Here is a 21021-nt window from a genome sequence, read left to right on the forward strand (position 1 = left end):
GGACGACAATGGGTAGGGTATCCATGAATTTGTCATTCTCATTCCTAAACCTGCATAAGCACCCTTGAACCCAAAACCATTTAACTTTTATGACCATTCTCACCTGATTATCATATATCAAATATGCTAAAAAAACAATCTATTTTAATTAAGGTTTTACATTTGGAAATTTCATCCACAAAAGGCCTAGGATATGATGTAACTTAAAAAGTTAAAGAAAAAATGGATAAATTCTGTTGAATTCTTAGTTTATTAATATTATAAATATTTTACAGCATAGTTGTGTTTATAATTCAATTTATAGGTTCTATACAAAGACAGAATATTGACAAAGTACCACTTTTTCTAGGAAAATTTCACATTTTTATTTTAAGTAAATTCATTAAAAATTTTGGAGATTTCTTTTGGCTTCCGTACTTGAATCCAAAATTAATCATTTTTTAGGTATTGTTGAAGTATAACTGGGTTTAGGTATCCTAGGTCAAAATCCAAACATGTCTCAAACCTATAGGGTTTTGATAAATGGATTATTCTATTAGGATTGGGTACCAAAAATTCCTTCAAATTAATCCAATAGTATAATGATGGGTCACCAGTGCCTGGGCCACATAGCATTAGAAAAGTCATATAAACATGAGGATGATTGAGAAAGAATTTGAATGCTATAATTCTTAGTGCCATATAAGTATCTTTATAGTTAATTCATAGTAGAAGGAACACACTCCTCCAAGGTCCTAGCCCTACCCTTATTTTTTTTAAGGTAAAAATAAAATAAAATTATTAAAAGAAAAAAAAAAGGATACGGCAAGGACCACTCTTACACCTGCACATCACAACAGAACCCCTAACCTTCATTCCCACTTTAAACTGGCAAACCGGCCCAGCCAAAACCCAATATATTCCAGCAAACAATAAAAAATGCCCTTCCCAACAACTGAACCAAACACTCTCCCTACAAAGAAACAAACAGCCTCACATAAAGCAAAAGTTTCCCTCCATTCTCTCCCTCCCTCTGAACCGAATCAACCTCCTTCCGCGTTTGTCCTTCCTCCTCTAAATTCCAAAACAATTCCTTCCCAGTCTGAATCCTAATCTAGACCATTCGGATTCTACTCCTCTAGCTTTGAAGCCTTCTTAGCCTTCCAGTATATGTTTGGCATCGATGCTGCAGGGTTCTGCTGATGTGTGGGTTGAAAGCACCGTTTTCTAAGAAAACAATGTCTTTTTTTTATTTGGAAACATTGCTGTCAGGTAAAACATTTTTTGGAATAATAACAATATTTTTTGTTTGGTACCAATGCTTCAGGAAATATTTTCAGCACTGGTACCTATTATCCAGTGCCACCTCATATCCCAATTAACAGCAACGAGCTGCAGCTTCAGAAAATGCCCGGCATTTAGAGACATTGTCCAAATCTCTAATACTGGAAGTTTAGAGATTTGAACGAACATCCAGCATTAGAGATTTGGACATACATTGCTTCTTGTACAATTACATTTCTATTATCTAAGTTTCAATTGCCATTTAATTCTTATAAATAGATTTTCGCACCTCTTGCCCACTTGGCTAAGGTCAGAAATTAACCTTTTTTCTCCTTGTACTTAGGTGTCTTCACCTTTGAGACATTATTTATGATCAATCTGTGATAATCATTATTTATGGAGCCTATAACTATTTCATCAATTTGTGACAATCATTATTATATTATTTTTGTTGATAATTATAATCATTATTCTTGGAATTATCCTCTCATGCGTAAGTTAGATGCTTTGTATGTAAATTTAAATCGCAAGTTGAATATTTATTTGATCACAAAATTAAGCATTCCATAACTGATATGGGTGGTGAATTATATTCTTCAAATTAAAATTTGTGTTTGAGCAAATTATGCCATACTTGATTCATTACTCTAGGCCTCATTCACTTAATTCTTGTTCATTCTAGGCAAGAATGGGCAAAAGTAAATAACATCAGAGTGTTTGGTTACAAAATTCTTACCATGTGTCACATTCATTTTAGAATGAAAAATCAGCTCCATAGCACAAAAATTGAGTAGCCTACAACATGAAAAATAATCATGCCCCGTCTTGTTCATTTTCATTCTTTGAGAAAACTTTGCATACAAAATGCTATAGATGTTTACTTTTGCAAAAGCACTTTTACAAAAATATTTTTACGAAAGCACTTTAACAAAAGTACTTTTACGGAAGTACTTTTATAAAAGTACTTTTACATGAAAGCACTTTTATAAAAGTAGATTTTACACGAAAGCACTTTTATAAAGTAAATTTATGAAAGTATTTTTGCGAAAGTAAAGTACTTTTACGAAAGCGTTTTTACAAAAGTACTTTATGGAAGCACTTTTATAAAAGTACTTTTACATTAAAGCACTTTTATAAAAGTACTTTTACATTAAAGCACTTTTAGAAAAGTACTTTTATGAAAGCATTTTAATAAAAACACTTTTACGAAAGCACTTTTATAAAAGTACTTTTACTAAAACACTTTTACGAAAGTACTTTTATGAAAGCACTTTTACGAAAGTACTTTTATGAAAGCCAACTAGTAAACATTGATTGTCGACCATCCACTGGTATACATCTACAGCAACAGTTTTGGAGACCTAGGCTGGCGATTTATGAATATCGACGCAGTTTTTTTTTTTTCTTAAGAATGAAAATGAGCAACATATGACACTTGTTAGTCTACAAAGAATTCATTTTTAGGAAAAACTGTTTGGTTCATAGGTCATAGCAATATTTTCTCATTTTGCCCATTTTTACCCATTCTTGTCCACTTTAGAATTTCAACTTCGGGCTCATTCTTTCTCATTCTTACTCAAGATGAAATTGTAAAATGGACAAGAATTGGTAAAAATAGGTAGAATGAGAAAACATTGCTATGAACCAAACACTTTTTCCTAAAAATGAATTCTTTTCATACTAACAAATGTCCTATGTTGCTCATTTTCATTCTTCAAAAAAAAAAAATCGTGCCGATATTCACAAACCGCCAACCTAGGTCAACAATAGTTAATGTTTACCACTTAGCATAGATGTTTTGTATAAGTACTTTCACAAAAGTGCTTTAATAAATGTACTTTCGTAAAACGCTTTTATAAAAGTACTTTCCTAAAAGTGATTCTGTAAAAGTACTTCTATAAAAGTGCTTTCATAAAAGTGCTTTTATAAAAGTACTCCCATAAAAGTGCTTTTGTATAAAATACTTTCGTAAAAGTGATTTTATAAAAGTACTTCTGTAAGTGCTTTTATAAAAAGTATTTTCCTAAAAATGCTTGTAACTAAAAGTACTTTCATAAAAGTGCTTTTGTATAAAATACTTCCGTAAAAGTGATTTTATAAAAGTGTTTTCCTAAAAGTGCTTTTGTAAAAGTACTTCTGTAAAAGTGCTTTCATAAAAATACTTTCATAAAAGTCCTTTCGTAAAAGTACTTCCATAAAAGTGCTTTTTTATAAAATACTTTTGTAAAAGTGCTTTTATAAAAGTACTTTCCTAAAAGTGCTTTTGTAAAAGTACTTCTGTAAAAGTGCTTTCATAAAAGTACTTATGTAAAAGTACTTTCGCAAAAGTATTTTTATAAAAATGCTTTTGTAAAAGTATTTTCTTAAGAGTACTTTCATAAAAGTACTCCATAAAAGTGCTTTTGTAAAAGTACTTTCATAACAGTGCTTTCATTAAAGTGCTTTTATAAAAATTCTTTCGTAAAAGTGCTTTTATAAAAGTTCATAAGTGCTTTTATAAAGTACTTCCCCAAAATTGCTTTTATAAAAGTACTCTTGTAAAAGTGCTTTTATAAAGTACTTCCACAAAATGGCTTTTATATAAGTACTTTTGTAAAAGTGTTTTCATAAAAAGTGCTTTCATAGAAGTATTTTCATAAAATTGTTTTCATATAAAAGTACTTTCATAAAATTGCTTTCGTAAAAGTGGGTCCATAAAAGTGCTTTCATGTAAAAGTATTTTTATAAAAGTGTTTTCGCAAAAGTAAACACTTACGGCAACAGTTTTTGTAGGTAGAGTTTTCCACAAAGAATGAAATGAGCAAGATGGGGCATGATTATTTTTCATGCTACAAGTTACTCAATTTTTGTGCCATAAAACTGATTTTTCATTCTAAAAAGAATGTGGCTCTTAGCAAGAATTTTGTAACCAAACACTCTAATGCTATTCGTTTTTCCTCATTTTTGCATAGAACGAGAAAGAATCAAGAGAATGAAGCCCACAGGAATGAACCAAACATAGCCTAAACCAACCTCCAAAAATTGAAGTCTTAATGTTTCTCATTCTTAGTAAAAAGCTCCCTCCAACGCTCAAACTTAAAGGTAGAGGGTTTAATATTGATGGGGTTGTAGTATATGTGGTGAGGAGGAGGATTTAGAACACATTTTTTTGAACTGTAGTTATGATAAGCAAGTTTGGATGAGCGTCGTTAATAGTAATCTTCCTGTACCATCCAATGGGGACTCCTTTTATGTCTGGTGGGAGAGGGTCTCTATGCTTAATATCCAATCTACGGACCCTCCAACTAAGGAAAGGCTTGTTGTCCATCTGTGGTTTATGTGAAAAGACAAGAACAACTCTGTTTTTAATAATAAATCCACACCTCCTCCGATCTTACTTGAAAATGCTCTCCATCTTCTCTGTGAAGTTAACTCTTCTCTTCTTGATGTTAGTACTAGAATTTCCAAGGAGTGGAAGCCAATCGTGTGGAAAGCGCCTAAATGTGGGAGTCATTAAAATCAGCTTTGATGCATCATGTAATTCGGAGGAAAGTGCCTTCATGTCAGCTCTCTCTTCCCCACTGGAGTCTGTTTCCGTCATTCCTTTCGGATATTTGTGCAATAAGGACTTCAACTTTTGTATCAAAATGAATTTAATTAAACAATTAATTGAATTTCCAAGAAAATCCAAAGTTATTTCTTTCTTCTTGAAGGAAACCAAGTAAACTTTGTATAACGAAATATTTTATACAAGGAGCCCACAAAATCATGATTCACTTTAACCAATAGAGAGATCTAGTAGTAGAAGTTATTAAGTAGAATGGAGTTTACACTAGTAGTAGTACCCATCTGACAAATACTGCAAACACAAAGAATATTTTGTCGAACTGCTTAAATTCAATAAAAATTTGAGATTTCAAAACATGAAAGCTTTTGATTAGGATGCCCTGAATATTGATGCCAGAGAATATTAATTTATAGCTTTTCCTAATTTAAGTGCAACTGATATCTCTACTACTTTACCTTTGTCTAAAGCATATATGTTGCTCTCCCACGTTTCCGAAATCCTTTCTGTCTTTTCCTCCATTATCACCAAATAAATAAATAACTAAAAAATGAACAATCTCTGATCAGACTCATATACATCAAATTCTTTTATATGAACTAACAGCCCATACAATTCAGCTTATTCAATTCATGGAAAGATTAGATTGCATCTCACTATGTTATCTAAGCAAATAATATCCAATTGATAATAACCTTTCTATATCAAAGTATATACAAAGTGAAAGAAAAGAAAGAATACCTATATCTGCACTCATGTACTTGTAGAGTAAAATCAGCGATAGACATTAATGCAATCTGGTAGGTTGTTATCACCATGACAGGAGTAAACTAGCTTTTTGCTAGTGACAGCAATAAGCAACGGTTAAAACGATCAGAGATTTAACAACATTGACTGAAATTTTAAGAAAGGGATCACCAGGTCGAATTCCCAGAGTACCACCTTGATTTCAATATGTATTATTTCCATTAAAATCCTGTTGGTGTGTAGTACCCTGATTCTGGTTCAACCCAACCAGTTTTCCAGCCGCTAGTATTGTAATTATCATCATCATGTTGACAATTTTGAGTAAATTTGAATGTTACCGACGTTCTGTGTGTACTTGAGCAGAGGGTGTAAGTCCTTTTGGCAATTTATCCATTAATGCCTTTTCACAAAAAGAACATGTAATGGGTATTAAATGCAATTTGCCATTGAAATAGGTTTAAGCACATATTTACACATATATTTAAGGTGGGTTTGAGCAATTAAGACAAGCACAGATCAAACATGCTATTTATAAAGGGCCCGTTTGATTTGCGGGAATAGGAGTCTAGAATCCAAATCGAATCTCATTCTCATTCCTGGTGGGAACTGACTGATTCCAATTCCTATTCTAATTACTGTATGAAACAAATAGACTAATGGGAATAGACCATTCTGATTCTGGAAAATTCCGATGGATTTTATTAATTCCGATTCCAACTGCAAACCAAACAAACCCTTTTCAGTATTACCAAAGACGAGGGTTTGGAGGACAGTATTACTAAACAGGATTTTAAAGCTTTATCTTCATCTTTTGAAGCCTAAAGATCCTTTCAGTTTTAGAGCTTTGAAAGATCTTTTTAGAAAGCCCTGCCAAGCACCACCTAAATGAAGTTCACTTTTAAGTTTAAATAGAGTTTTTGATTTTCCAAATGTATATATTGGTCTAGTAGAAAGATAATTTCATTAATTACAAAGTTGGGAGTATTCAATCATTTCTTCCTAGGCTAGCTAGTACCCTATAAATAAAGATGCTAATAAGGAAATTAAACTCAAATTGTGTTGTATGGGTATTTTTGTCAATGCATATGAGAAAAGACAATATTACCGGGGACACTTTGGTCAATAAAAGCGTCTACTGTTTTGTTTTCTTCACAAGTATGTCCAGATCATCACCAAGGTTTAGGTAGTGACACTCAAATTTCAGTAGCACTCCCCGACAAGAAATGAATTGACAGAGGTATGATCTATTTTCTTGCATATGGCTAGTGATACATTTTTAGAGGGAATAACAAATTAAATTGACCTATAATTCTAAAGACATTAACTTTTTTCTTGAACAAGGCACGATGATGCTTAGAGGTGTAAATGTTATCCTCAATTATACCATCCACACCTCTTCAGTATCAAGATTTTTATTCTTTTGCTGTGATTGGTTAAAGCTAAGGAAATGATGTTAAGGAATCTTATGAAAATTGTTAATTAAGAGCTCTCCCTCAACATCAGTTCTGTTTCTCTGTTATTTTCTATAAACCAAACCAAACATAACCTTAAGTCACATGATATGGGCAATAGGAGTAGTAGAGGTTTAATTTTCTATTGGTGGTTGTTAATATTTTAAACTTAAAAATGTATATTTCCTTTGGTGGATGAGGTTCTCACATTATCCCCCATTATTAATAATAATTTTATAAGGTGGCTGGCTACTCCTCCACCTCAAATATTTGTGGGGGTGGGGGTCAAAAAAAGAAAAATTACAAGAGAGGCATACATATTATAGAAGGCCATTACCCAATGTTGTGTAGGTCCCAGCTGTCTGGGTCTTGGGAGGGATGGAGTGGATACAGGCATACAGCCCTAATTAACCTTTGGTATTTTTTTATTTTACCATTATACCAAGTAATGGCCCCTAAATCCTGAAATCATTCTACTATTTTCTATTAAATGTCTAAGGTACTGAGGTCCCACAATCCATAATGAACTGGGGCTTATCTGCTGTGCTGTGGTTGTCTTTGTTCTGCATGCCTCTTATTGGGATTGGGATTTGGATAAGAAATGTATAAGATATCCTTTTTCTTAATTATCCAGGACGGAAAATGGTTTCAGGCGCAGACCTGAGATTCTCTCATTACTGATTGAACAAAAATCCCTGCAGATCTCTTCATGGAACAACAACAACAATTGCAGCGACAGAATAAATAAGAACAAATGTGATACTACTTTCTTGCTTTTTCCTTACCTTTGTAGACACTTCATGGAGAATTGGCAGGGGAATTGAGTTCATGGCCAATCTAGAGGTTCCCCATTTGATAGATGATTTAGATTAGCAATAAGAGAGAAAGAAGAAACAGATTTGGTGAATTATTCAGAAATGAAATTAATTTTCATGTTCAGAGTGGCTATTGTGTAATTAGGCAACTAAATGTTGAGTTTCAAATTAATTAAAGAACTACTTTGGCTTCTTGTCAAATAACTATTTAGAAAAGTTATATTTCTTCTCTAGATTAGGTGACTAATCGGACCATCCATCAAGTGAAGAGACCTTTTAGTTTGGCCATGCGTTTGCTTACATAATCTAAATGATCTCCTATTTCCAATCATTTATTAGACCTTTGCTAAATCAGTTTGTCCTTACCAAGATTGATTCAGTTTTTTTGAATTAAAAAACAGCCTAGAAGAAAGTCTTCGTTTGGCTCCTGCTGGGGCTGCTGGTATGAAACTTGACCCATTACTAGGGATGTGAAAGGAAACACACAGAAACTTTTTGATCCACCAAACGCCATTGTTACACGTTATAAGAATCCTGTTCAATAATATCAGACCCAATTCTTTGAATTATTCAACTAAACAGAGACCCTACCCAATTAGATTTCTTATTTAGATGATATATACATATGCCATTTCAACCTCACGTGGCTGATTCTGCCCAGCCTTGACCAAAACCTGTTGAAGTTTCGGATTATTTCATCAGAAGAGAATGCACAAGAAGGGCTTTATTTTGCCACGTGGAAAGGGTATATATACTGCTGTGCTGGTAGTAGTAGCTCACACAAAGACGTATATAAATGTGGCCAATTCAATCTGCCATACATTCAGATTTGAGACACATTTGGATTGACCTGGCAGTCACTTAACCTTCCCTATCCATGCCAGCCAACCGTTTATATAGTAAATACCCTTTAAATTTATCAGAAGTTTGAAAAGTAGAAAAGTTTGGAAATTAATTAAGAGTTGAAATTGAAAGCTTTGATTTTCACGTTGATAATCATTTCAAAAAGTGCTTAATTTGGGGTTAGGCCGGGAGTAAGGGAATTGTTGTTCGTCTTAAGATTGCCCAATTAATAATGGGTAGAGAGGAAGATGAAAACGTGGACTATTTTGGGCCCCCAATTAGGCTCGACTCTTCCAGCAAACTTCTGGTCACACGTGCACGCACGAATGTGTGTAGGGTTTTTTCTTTTTTAATTATTATAAAATATATTAGATTAGAGTACAATAATTTATATCATTTGAGACGAATTGAGTCCATAAAAACCATTTATATGGAATTGAATAATTGAATGGCTCAAATTGATAAGGTACATTTCTGATATGGTAAAGATTGTACTGTTGTAAAGGTACAATAGATGCAGGCTCCTACACACACATTTAGCTTTGCAAGTCGCACTAGTACTTGTAATGTTTCTCTATCATACAGGCACAATTAGATCCATCACGACCGTCCAATATTTAATGCACTTCAGTAATACTTTTTTATAGGATATGGCTTTAAGCAAGTTATAGATAGCATACTACTAGTTGCCTCACTAATCTTGGCCATTCAAAAGAGGATAAATGGTTGAATGGTGAGATGGACCACTGGTGTTTGGTCTACAACTTCCAGATAATCAGAGTTACTGTGGTACATATATATGGACCATACCACATATCCCACATCATCCATCCCCTATACTGGATCATATAGTCTAAGCTTTAGACTTTGGACTACAAGAGAGGAAGATGAGGGTGGTGGTATCTTCAATCATCTCTGTTGTAGTGACCCAAGAGGGCTGCACCCTAAAGCATGTTTATTAGATGGGGTGAAGGCATTAATGGTAATGGAGTACTTCCCAAAAAGAAAAATAAATAAATAAGAGGGCCTCATATTATTTTATCTTGATTCAATCTAGGGTTTTGAAATCTATTCATGTTGGAGTCAATGGGAAGGTTCATCATTCATGGTCATGTGGGGATGGCATATATAATAAACCCATTATGCTAGACAAGGTTGTTGAAAGATTAGAAGAGAATATTTGGGAGGATGAAAGGGAATTAGAAGGTATGTGGAATTAGGGTTTACGATGATAACAATATGAAAGCAAACAAACAACTCTTTGGGGTCTCTCAGGTCAATGAGTTTTTATTATAAAACTCAATATTTCGTGATAAATTCATTATATCTCCGATATTTTGCAAAACCCATTTAAGCTTGGACTCCATCCATTTATCTATTGTATAATTTTATGACTAAAATATTAGAGAGAGAGAGAGAAGGGCGCAGACAAGCGAAGAGGGTGGGGGAAAAGGAATCATACATAAGACTCTCTTTCTCTCTCCTTCATTTTTTAACCCGTCGTCTCCGGGGAAGGAAATCGAACTGCCCATTTTTTGCTGCTTTGCGTGTTTTGACCAGTAAGAAAGAGAAGAGAGAAAAAGAGGTAGAGAGAGAGAGACCTTGTTCCAGTGTCATTATCTGTGATACACTCTCTTGCATATTAGCCCCCCTAACAGCGCTCCATCGTCGATCTGCAATGGCAACAGCGACCAAGATACTACTGGTTTAGACCTTTGGCGTCGTCATGATGGTCTCAGGTCCAACAGTGACAGCTCCGTGAGACCTGATTCACAAGCTTACACTGAGCTCTCCCTAGCGAACCCAAGAAACGGATTTGAGGCCGAGAGCCAGTGGAGGAGAAGCTTCACTAGAGGAGGAGCCGAAGAAGATGAATTGCGCCATGAACAACCGACCGACCACTATTCTCAACATCACCACCTTCGCCATCCTAACAGCAACCGACTGAATCACCTAAACCATGCCCCCTCAATCCTCGATGCCTCAGACGGGCTGAGGCCGATAAAAGGGATTCCGGTCTATCATAACCGCTCGTTTCCCTTCATCCCCATGGAGCGTTCAAGAGAGAAGGATGGAAAGATGTGCTTCTACCAAATGTCCTATCCCTCCTGGTCTTCATCTTTGTGTTCATCCTCGTCTCCCTCTTCGGTTTGCTCTTCGTCTTGTCCTTCTTCAGCTTCTCCTTCTTCCCCTTTCATGGCAGGAGGCTTCGATCCCATGGCAATCTTACACTCCGGGCCGAACTCCCCATCTCCATCATCAGCTTATCGGATAGCAGCAGCTGCTTCGAGGTTCAATGGACTATCATCAGATACACTGAAACCCCACCAACTTCATAGCCTCCACCACCCCCACCAATATGGAATTGGACCTTCGGATGCATCTCATGCGATGATTAGATCAAGATTTATGCCCAAGCTACCGACCAAGAGGAACATGAGAGCTCCAAGGATGCGATGGACAAGCACTCTTCATGCTCGCTTCGTTCACGCCGTGGAGCTCCTCGGTGGCCATGAAAGTAAAGCATTTGCGCCCAGTGTCTTGTTTGATGTTTTCATCTTCTTTTCCAATTTTCTGGTTTACATACATAATTTTGATCCCGTTTGTCTTTTCGGTTATTCTTTTTCCTCCTTTAATTTCATCTTCATATGGTTGGCTTTCAGGGGCGACTCCAAAGTCTGTTCTTGAGCTCATGGATGTCAAAGATCTTACATTAGCTCATGTTAAGAGTCATTTGCAGGTACTGCTAAAATATTTGTTTTCCTCTCTCTCTCTCCCTCTGCCATCGGTCCGATCTTCATCTATCCCTCCGGCACAGTAGCCAATGAATGCAGTGAATGAATGAATGAATGAATAGATGAGTCTGATTTCCTGAGACAGGACAGCTTCTACTTTTAGAGAGAGAAGACGGAAATGAGAGAGTGAACAGGAATGATAAGAGAAAAAGTAGCCATCATTTCTCAATAATACAGGTCATTACTGGCCTTACCAAACATGAACCTCGTGGTTAATGAAGAAACCAAGAAATCCTAGAAAGAGAGGGAGAGAGAGAGAGAAGAAACTGTTCCCATGAGATTTTTGAACTGGTTTTTATCTTTTTTAATAATTCGTTTTCTTTATTGAGGGGTCTGAAGGAGAGAGAGAGAGAGGACGGTTTTCCTTTTGCTTATTTTCTTTAGTTTTCCGTCCTTTATCTTTAACCTGTATATTGTTTTTCTCTTTGGCTTTGCAGATGTATCGAACTGTTAAGACGACTGACAAGCCTGCAGCTTCTTCAGGTAATTCGTATTGCTTAGCCTTCAGCTTTCTTTTAGCAGCCTTAACACACAACCCCCCCCCCCCCCCCCCCCCCGTCATCTTTATTTTGCACTTATCTACCCATTTCAAAATCCTCCTTTCTCTCCACTCCTCATCTTTTACTGAAACCAAACACCAAACCAGCATTAGTACACATGCACATATACATCCATCCATACACAAATACATAAATATAACTCCATTTTTTATGTAAATTTATATTACTTGTGTCCTTATGTAGCACGTATATCCATATATGCACCAAACCCTCTCTCTCTCTCTCTCTCGTTCTATGGGCGCTGCTACAGTAGTTTGAACTTTCCATTCTTTGTTGAAGGTCAATCAGATGGATCTGGAGAAGAAGATTTCTCACCAGCAGCCACTAACAACGATTTGAATTTACGCCGATTTATCGACCAGAGAGGATCGACAGATGGGTCTGTGCAACAAGATACAGATTACCCTTCTACTGCTACCTTGTGGAGTAACTCTTCAAGGTAACATCACCCACAGCCCCAAGCATCTCTTCTCTCTGTACATGAGACTACATATCTTATCTTTAATTCTTTATGTCTTTCTCTCCTCCGTTCTCTATATATATAGATGAAATCCGAGAAATCTTTGTCCACGTGCCCTTTCAGGTATAAATCGACAGATAAATGCCTTTTTTTTGCTTTTGCATGGATAGCTTAGCTTAGAAAAACGCAAACACACGTCCTCCATTTCTGAAGAATAAAAGGGTTCTTTGGCAGCTTTAGCTTTTTCTGTTTCTTCTCTTTTCTTTCTTTAATTTTTCGATTTTCAATGGAGATGCGGTGTTGAGCTTGAATGAGTTAAAAGCAAAGCTATAAACATAGAACACCAACAAGGAGAGATAAAAAAAAAAATAAAGCAACAACTCTGCACTTTTCTTTCTCTTTCTTTTTACTGTTAATCCTTATTTATTGTTTAATATATATATATATATATAATGACTGAACTTTGGTTCTTATTCTCTCCACGAGGAGCTTGCACATATGACCAAAAAGACTACCCCTTGACTTGAGTGCTCCCCCTCTTTTCATTGTTTAATTAATAATGCATTATATTATGCTTCACATTGTCTTTCCTTGCTGATTATTTAATTCCAATCTCTAGCTATATTTTCTTCTCATTTTCCTTCTCTTCCCATGGAAAGAAAATTCCTGGGAAGCTATGACCTACACAAGCCGGAGCTCTAGATGTTTTGTGGCATTAGCCATAGATTGATGCAATCTGATATAACATCGTTACTCTAGCTCTTTGGATTCCCTTCACTGCATTTTCCACGGTGAGATTAATTATATATGTATGTTGAAAAGTGAGAATGTGATGAGAGATAACGTTGGAGTCCTAAATTTGCGGAGTTCCAGATCAGAAACATTGGGATATGTTCAAGCAGTTCAGCTATAGCTAGCTATTAATTAGATACTTTAATTAACTCTTTAATACTTAAATAATTTGGTTTAGTCATTACAAGCAACAAACTGTACATGAAACTTAAAATCTTGTCATTTATGATAATGACAAAAGCTTGGAGGCATGACCAGCTTTAACCCAACCAGGGTAAAAGGTACTTCTGAAGTGAAATAACAGAAACTGTACAACACATTCAATAAAGTTATTATCATAGTAAAATAGCGAGTGTGCTATAAAGGGTGAGGACAGTAAAATCTACTAATGGCTGAGGAGGAGGAGGAGTCTCTCGTATACTATTTCGATCAGCTGTGGAGAGCTTCTGAATCTTAATTTTTATAATTTTGTTGAAAGTTTATATATACTCTAAATATATAATCATTAAAGGAATATAGGATAGAGCTCCAAATGTGAAGAGAAAAGAGATGAGAAGTTGTTACATGTAATAACATTAAATTAATGAGATGTTTACTTTTAAATTAAGTAAAATCGTATCAGTAATTTGTGAGGATAGTCGGATATATATATAGTCAGTAGCTAAACTAGTAAATAAGGTGGTAATTAAAATACTATTTTCTTCAAGGGCAAAAATGTTGAGTACTCAATATTCAAGAACTATATATACTACTAAGTTGGAAGGGCAAAATTGTCCTTGAAAAATAAGGACACAACTAATTGGCTCTTGCTGTTTCTCGTATAAGATAACCAGAAATGGAGTGGTTGAATTAGTAGTATTGATTTACAACATAAGTAGTATTTATGTTCCTCGTAAATTAGGTCAGTCTAGATAGAATTGGTTTACAGGATAATTAAGATTGGATTAGTTGAATTTCTCTCTTTAGATTAATAAGGTGGTTGTAATCATCTGACTAATCTCAATGTAATTGTTTTCTATTTTTATTTTCTAATATTTCTCCAAAATCTCCAAGGTATATCTTAATTACTTTCATTTGATTTTTAATTTGCAGTGAGGAATGGCCCTTCATTGTTAATGGAATCATAAGTAAATAACAACCTTATATAGGGATTGTAAATAGATAATAATCTTCTAATTCAAACCTTTCCATTTAAAAAAAAAATCAAAGACATCAAAAAGATAATAGTAGAAGTTACTAAACTAATAAAATATTTGATCCTCTTGGTATTAAGATATAAAGTATTCTATTTTATGGGATAAGTAGTGGTGAAAAATGTTAAAAATCAACATAATGTGCACAGTTAAGCTCTACATAAACCCTTATGGTTATTGTAATGATCTAATTAATACTATTAATCTCATTCAATTTAGATTGATGGATCATTTTAAGACAATGATCTATCATCTACCATGTTCAAAGCACATTTTGGAAACCCAATTTTTGCCATAAACTTTTTTCGTACAAAGTATTCAGGACACAAGGCAGGCACTTCAACACTTTTGAAAGCCACTAAAAATTTACACATAAATCACTGCAAATTCTCTCAATGTGCATTAATATTCAAATTAACAACTTGTCAGATTTCCATCGTTTTATGATATATATATATATATATACTACTTAAGGAAAATTTACTCACTCACTAACCTGGTTCACGGAATAATACAAAAACACATTATTCAATTTTCATTATTCCTTTCATGGTTAGATCCATATTGTTCTCATTTTACCCCTTGAAATTTCATAGTTACCTATCATACCCATTTTATAGACTTCATTGGAAAGATTCCTTTTGCTCATGAATATGCAAATCCAGTTGCCCAACTTGAAGAACTTCGACTACACCAGTCTTATATTCAGCTTGATCCCCATTAAAAAATTTAATGGATGCTTAACCCTGCCTAACTCAAGTTTCAGCCTAGTGGTGAACTTGTCATGGTTCTTATATATTGGCATTATATTATTATTATTATTATTATTATTATTATTATTATTATTATTATTATTATTATTATTATTATTATTTGTTTTAGAGGCTAAAGGAGACCAATTCTATACTCTTTTTGACAAGTAAAATAAAAAATTTATTAAAAAAGAAAAAAGGATAGATAAATATAAGTGAACCCAGCCCAACAAAAGAAACGGAGGCCAGCACCCCCAGCTCAACTTTTATCTCTTTAGAAGTTGAATTCTTAGTTAAAACCAATGTCCACTTATATATAAGCTTCAATTAATTTAGTTCCATGTAATTAATATGAACATAGTTTATGAGAAACAATAAAATGTCCAAGAGGAATGCTAGTAAAAAACAACTTCGTTTTCTTTGCCCTACACTTGTAATGTGGCCTTTCATGGATCCCACCATGTCTATGGAGTTGCATGAACTTGTTTACTAGCATTCCTCATTCTATAATTCACATTTGAAGGCCGAAATACTCAGAAATTAAACCCATCTTTCAAGTATCCGAACAAGATTTTTTGCGTTATGCATATATAGATAGATAGATAGATAGATAGCATACGAACTTTCATTTAAGATACTAAACAAGTTGTGTTTTATCCATTGCCTTCTTTTGCAATTCATCACCTTAATCCTATAGGCTCAGTTTAGAAAGAGTATAAATATAAATATATACAATACAAATACATATAAAATAATACAAAATACAAATAGAATGATGGTTTATATTTTCGTGATAAATATTTAGGCATACTGCTATAGATGTTGGGTTGTTATGTCACAATCCAAATGCTAGTGATTTTGGTAGATGTGAATTGTGGACCCTTTATCTATTAAAGCACGGGGGACAATGTTGCAGAGATACCTTCTGCAACTTTCATTGTCACCAAAGATTCTCAGTAGTAGTATCACATGTCATTAAAGTAGAAAATGATTTAAGCCATGCACAATATTGGGAACAAGCAATACGATTATGACGTTTTATTTCATCTCATGTATATGTAAATGCATGTATTTAGATGTTCCAATACTACCATATCCTCTAATTTTGTAACCTTCCTATTTCCTACTACTCTTATATTAATGGCGACAGGATCTGCTGCCATCAAAAAGCGTGCTAATACTCTGGCAGCACAGCATCCAGCTGCGTATCAGGAATATCTCCCCATGAATGAATGTATCAGGCAAGCATGGGAGATATTCCTGATGTACAGTTTGATGCAATGCTGCCAGGGTGTTAACACTTTTTTTTTTCTGGCAACACTTCTTTTCATTTAAATGTCTGTCATTCATGGATATAGTATCTTTCACTGCCACCATATCATAATAATTGCTCTTTTATCTCAAGGAGTTTTTCATATCATTTCATTTATCTTCCCAAAACCTAGATTATTTTCAATTAAAATTAGATCATTTCAATTAATTAAATTCTTATCATTCATTATATCAAGCCCGGTTTCCTTCCCTGAAGTTGGAGTAATAAAAATGTGTGTTCATTTTCTAACAACCATTTTAATCTCCTTTTAAAATTTTATAATTAAGTGGATTTCCCTACAGAAGGTCATCTATCATTGAAGTTTTGTCCTTCACATATTTGAAAGCATTTCTTAAGTTTTCAAGCTTTTCCAATAAATAATAAAGCAATATTGCTCAGAATTATTTGCAGAGTTAGGTCCTTTAGAGCTTATTTCTCGTGGGAAAGTTACACAAATAATTACATGATCTTGATCTATCCTTTCAGCCTATCTTTAAGAACCCTTTTGACTGATGCAGGAAGCATTTAGGTTTATTTACAAGATCTCTCATTTGATTTCTGCTTGAGGCTTCCTTGTTTGTTTATGGTTTTAGGTCAAAGCAAGTAGGCAAATTTAACTAATCGAATAATTTCACAGGCATTCTTGCAGTAATTTCCATATAGGCTCATAAATATCACTGCAACTAAAGCCTTATTATTCTCTTAGAACTTGATTTTTTATTTATTTATTGTGTGTTTGTGTGTGAGAAAGTTGGAAGTAGTCTAATGAAGAAGAAATTATTAATCATATAAAGGAAACTAGGTTGCATTTAATCTTTAATCTTTGTACACCCATCAGTGACATAGAATAGATAGTTCTTTCAGCTTGTTGAAGTGATAATTTTGGAAGAGAAATGTGATAACTAGATTCTCAATTCTCACTTCCTCATGAACATTCGTGTGTCGTTAATATTCTCTACATATAAGCTACTCGATCAGACTTCTTCACACATTCCATTTTCTTATTGGTGTCAACACCAAATGCACAAGAAAGTAAATGAGGAAGTAGGGTTTTTCAAAACATAGTGGTATAGAAATGAATTTATGTATTGATTATCCAAAAACTGCAACATGACAAGAGCAGTAATTCTCCCCAAACTAAGAACAAAGAGATAAGGAACTCTACAAAAGACTTCCCATCATCTTCTTTGCAGGGAAAACTACTCATCTAAAATGTCCCTTTGCAACCTTTAAATTACTAGCCATTTTTGGTATTTAGCCTTTCATGAATGTCAACTTTTTGCAACTTTTCTTACTCTTTTATTCCACCCAACGAAGAAGACATTGATAACCAATTAGAATAGCTGAAATCTAACTCTACTCTTTATGGCAACTTTCAGCAATAGAGGAAGCTGGCTGCAAACTAACTCAAGTGACATGGATGGACATAGATCAGAAACCTTCCCATCTCAGCAAAGATCTGGGCACCAAATTGAGGTGACTCTCACACCCAAGTTTCAATTTTTTTTTTTTTTTTGTTCAGTTACATGCACACATCTAAGACCATTAATGATGGGGTGTGCATGACCAGAGACTCCACAATGATGCATGCATGCCTCAAATTAATATACATACAATCCATGCATGAGTTCTGTGGAGATGAATATTATTTTGAAATTAACTAAAATTAACAAATGGGTGTCATTAGATGACAATTAACATGGTTTCATCTTAACAGGAAAGCGATTTGACCCGAACAAAAAGCTTTCTGGGATCTCATTTGGAGCTCAAGAACCCAAGCTTGGAGTTCACCTTAGGAAGACCAGACTGGTGTGGTCAAGAGCATGACTGATTAACTAGAACCCATCGTCTCAACATTTAAAGCTGGCATTCCATGATTGGTCCAGTATCTTCATCAGTGAGAAGGGATATGTAGATATAGAAATATATGGACATACAAACAGAAGAAGAGGGGTGTTGAGTAGATTTGGATGAAGAAGCCATATCTAATTATTCCGTGCATGTAAGTCTCATATCAGACATACACCTTTTTTGGGTATTGTAAGCTTTTCTTTTTTTTTTCTCTCTCTCTCTCTCTGGGTGTTGTAAGTGGCATTGATGCACTTTAATTTGAGTTGATGTTATTCCATGCATGGAAATCAGGAAAGAAGGAGAAGAAGAAGGAGAAAGAAAAAGGAATCAGATCTCAGTGGTGCATTATTTGGGGTTATATTCTCTTTTTTCCTTTACTATAAAATCTTTTCTGATGCAGTGTTTCATCCTTTTATGGGTCCATTGTCGCCCTAGAGTGTGAAAGGCTTGACTTTTGGAACTCTTTATGTCATTTCCTGGCCTCTCTGCTATTAACGTTGATACGTACCCCAGAAAAGCCTCACAGCACATGGTGCAAAGACGACTCCTACTTTCCTATGATGTAGTAGTAGTCCACATCCATCGCATAATTCATCTAAGAAACTGGACCATTATAAGCTCCAAATTACCTCAGACGATGAGTTTAAGTATTAGGGTGGTAGGACCACCGGCCGGTGAAAAACACGGCAACGCAACTCGTGTAAAATTAATTTAAGATTCTCTCATCACTCAAGAGTCAAGAATGGGTGGCGCAGCTTTGTTATCCACCGCCAGGTGACTTCATCTGATTACCAACAAAAAGGAGTTACTAACTTTTTTTCCATGGATGAATTTGACACTAATCTGAGACAGAGTGCAATTTAATAAGTGATCGATATGTTTCGATTATGGGGTGCAACCTCATCCCCTCACCTGAATCTTTTGTTGGGAGTGGATGTCCCACAGGCCACAACTGAGCTGGATCAAGTATTCAGTTATGAAACAGACCGTACGTGCAATTGCTTCCTAATGCTGCAGCTAGATGCCATGACAGTGAACTCCATGACAGTGAGCCTAGGTAGAGCCTAAGGCTTTGTTTGGTTTGATAGAAATAGAAAATTAAATAAAACAGAAAAAGAGCTGAGGGAAATTTGTTAGGATTTTTCACAAATTTCCTTTACAACCTCAACTCTCTGTTTCTCTCTTATCTTCTATCAAACCAAACATAGCCTAAGGGACCTCTTTCCATGAAGGTTTGTTGTATAGTTGTGGTACTGAAATATCCAACAATGGTTGACGTGGCCTCCATTCCAAACTGGTTCATATTGGAGCCTAGTGTTTGGTTATTTATAGTCCAGAAGCTCTGTATGAACAGACCGGAGTGGTTACTTGGGTCCTATTGCTCTGGCCGTAACCTGTAAATGTAAGAAGAGTTTTCTGGCCAATCCTTAAAGACCATTGTGAATGTGAGCCCCAGCAGTTCACCATAGGATTCAGATTTGCCAATATTAATATGCTTGTCATTTTAAATATTAGGTTTTGCCTATGGATAACAGCTGAAGTGGCTGAACTGAATACCTTATTGCTTTCATTTTTATTACCGATCGAGGCCCACTTATTGGTTTATCATTTTGCAACTTGATGGGCCTGGAATTACCTCGTAAAGATAATCCACCTTTTTTTATTCTAAGGCTCAGTCTGGAGGCAGTAGAAATACAAATATGGAGAATGCAAAACTTTGTATTTTATAGTATTTTGTATGTATTTACACCATAAATATTTGTACTCTTTCCAAACTGAGCCCAATGATCCACACTGCCCATAATGTCTTGATAGGGGATTAGGGGTAAGGCAGTAAAAGCCAAATATTTATAACCATATGCATAGACCTGGGAACTATCAGTAGGCATCCGTGTAAAGATGTATAATCACACAGGCTATTACACCATCCCTGACGAAAATTGAGTGATAGTGAAATTTATTAGTCTTCCCTTCCAACAGAGATTTGGGGGTCCATCTCTTCATCCAAATGGGCTTGGGACCTTTGTATTGGACGTAGAGCTGTCAATGGGTCTGGTCCATCTTACAGAACCAAGCCAGCTATGTAGGTTTTGGTTCTATGGCTTTGTCTCGATTTATAAATGGAGTGGGATTGGTTTTTTATTTCTTGAATCAATTTAGACCCGGATCAATTATATAGTAAAAAATATATAAAGATATTCTGATTTTTTAATAATTTTTGTTATACTTTATGTCTAAAAGGGTAAATTTCATAAATAATAAGATAATTATGAATTAAAATACATTTTATCAAAAAATAATAATAAAGTTTGATGAATTGGAAAAACCAAATATGTTTTCAAAAATATTACAAAAATAGTGAACAAGACAAAAAAATTAACTTTTTTGGACCAAATTATCCTTTCTTAAACTTCACACCACTGTTCATTGTCTCCCTCCTTCGAACACCACTGTTCATCGTCTCCCTTTTCCCCATTCGACTTCCATCATTTTTCTGATCAATGAAAATGGAGCCTGATGTGAGCATCGAGAGCGGGTGCATGATCCAGATTTCAATTACCCGTTGCAAAGGGGCTGAAACGATGGAATGATGACAAAGATATGTAATGAGGGTGGGACTGAAACGATCGATGGAAGAGCAGG

General features: G+C 34.9%; 1 protein-coding gene across 1 annotated transcript; it reads left to right on the forward strand.

Moving 5' to 3' along the window:
• Positions 1 to 10303: 10303 nt before the first annotated feature.
• On the forward strand, positions 10304 to 18736 carry LOC148855345 (transcription repressor KAN1-like). The gene is made up of 6 exons (XM_088982071.1): positions 10304 to 11181; positions 11327 to 11403; positions 11896 to 11941; positions 12298 to 12457; positions 17907 to 18003; positions 18245 to 18736. The coding sequence occupies exons 1-6, from the start codon at positions 10713 to 10715 to the stop codon at positions 18356 to 18358; spliced, it is 963 nt and encodes a 320-aa protein (XP_088838197.1). The 5' UTR covers positions 10304 to 10712; the 3' UTR covers positions 18359 to 18736.
• The last annotated feature ends 2285 nt before the right edge of the window (positions 18737 to 21021 follow it).

Source organism: Nelumbo lutea, chromosome 4 (assembly GCF_056320005.1).
Source record: "Nelumbo lutea isolate HS-2025 chromosome 4, American lotus-T2T, whole genome shotgun sequence".
Taxonomy (NCBI): domain Eukaryota; kingdom Viridiplantae; phylum Streptophyta; class Magnoliopsida; order Proteales; family Nelumbonaceae; genus Nelumbo; species Nelumbo lutea.

What these genes read in the sequence shown, in the direction of transcription:
- LOC148855345 (XM_088982071.1), top strand. Translation starts at nt 10,713, where the DNA reads ATGGAGCGTTCAAGAGAGAAGGATGGAAAGATGTGCTTCTACCAAATG. An exon ending in GCTCCTCGGTGGCCATGAAA is followed by an intron (nt 11,182 to 11,326) that starts GTAAAGCATTTG and finishes GTTGGCTTTCAG; the next exon opens with GGGCGACTCCAAAGTCTGTT. An exon ending in CAAGCCTGCAGCTTCTTCAG is followed by an intron (nt 11,942 to 12,297) that starts GTAATTCGTATT and finishes TCTTTGTTGAAG; the next exon opens with GTCAATCAGATGGATCTGGA.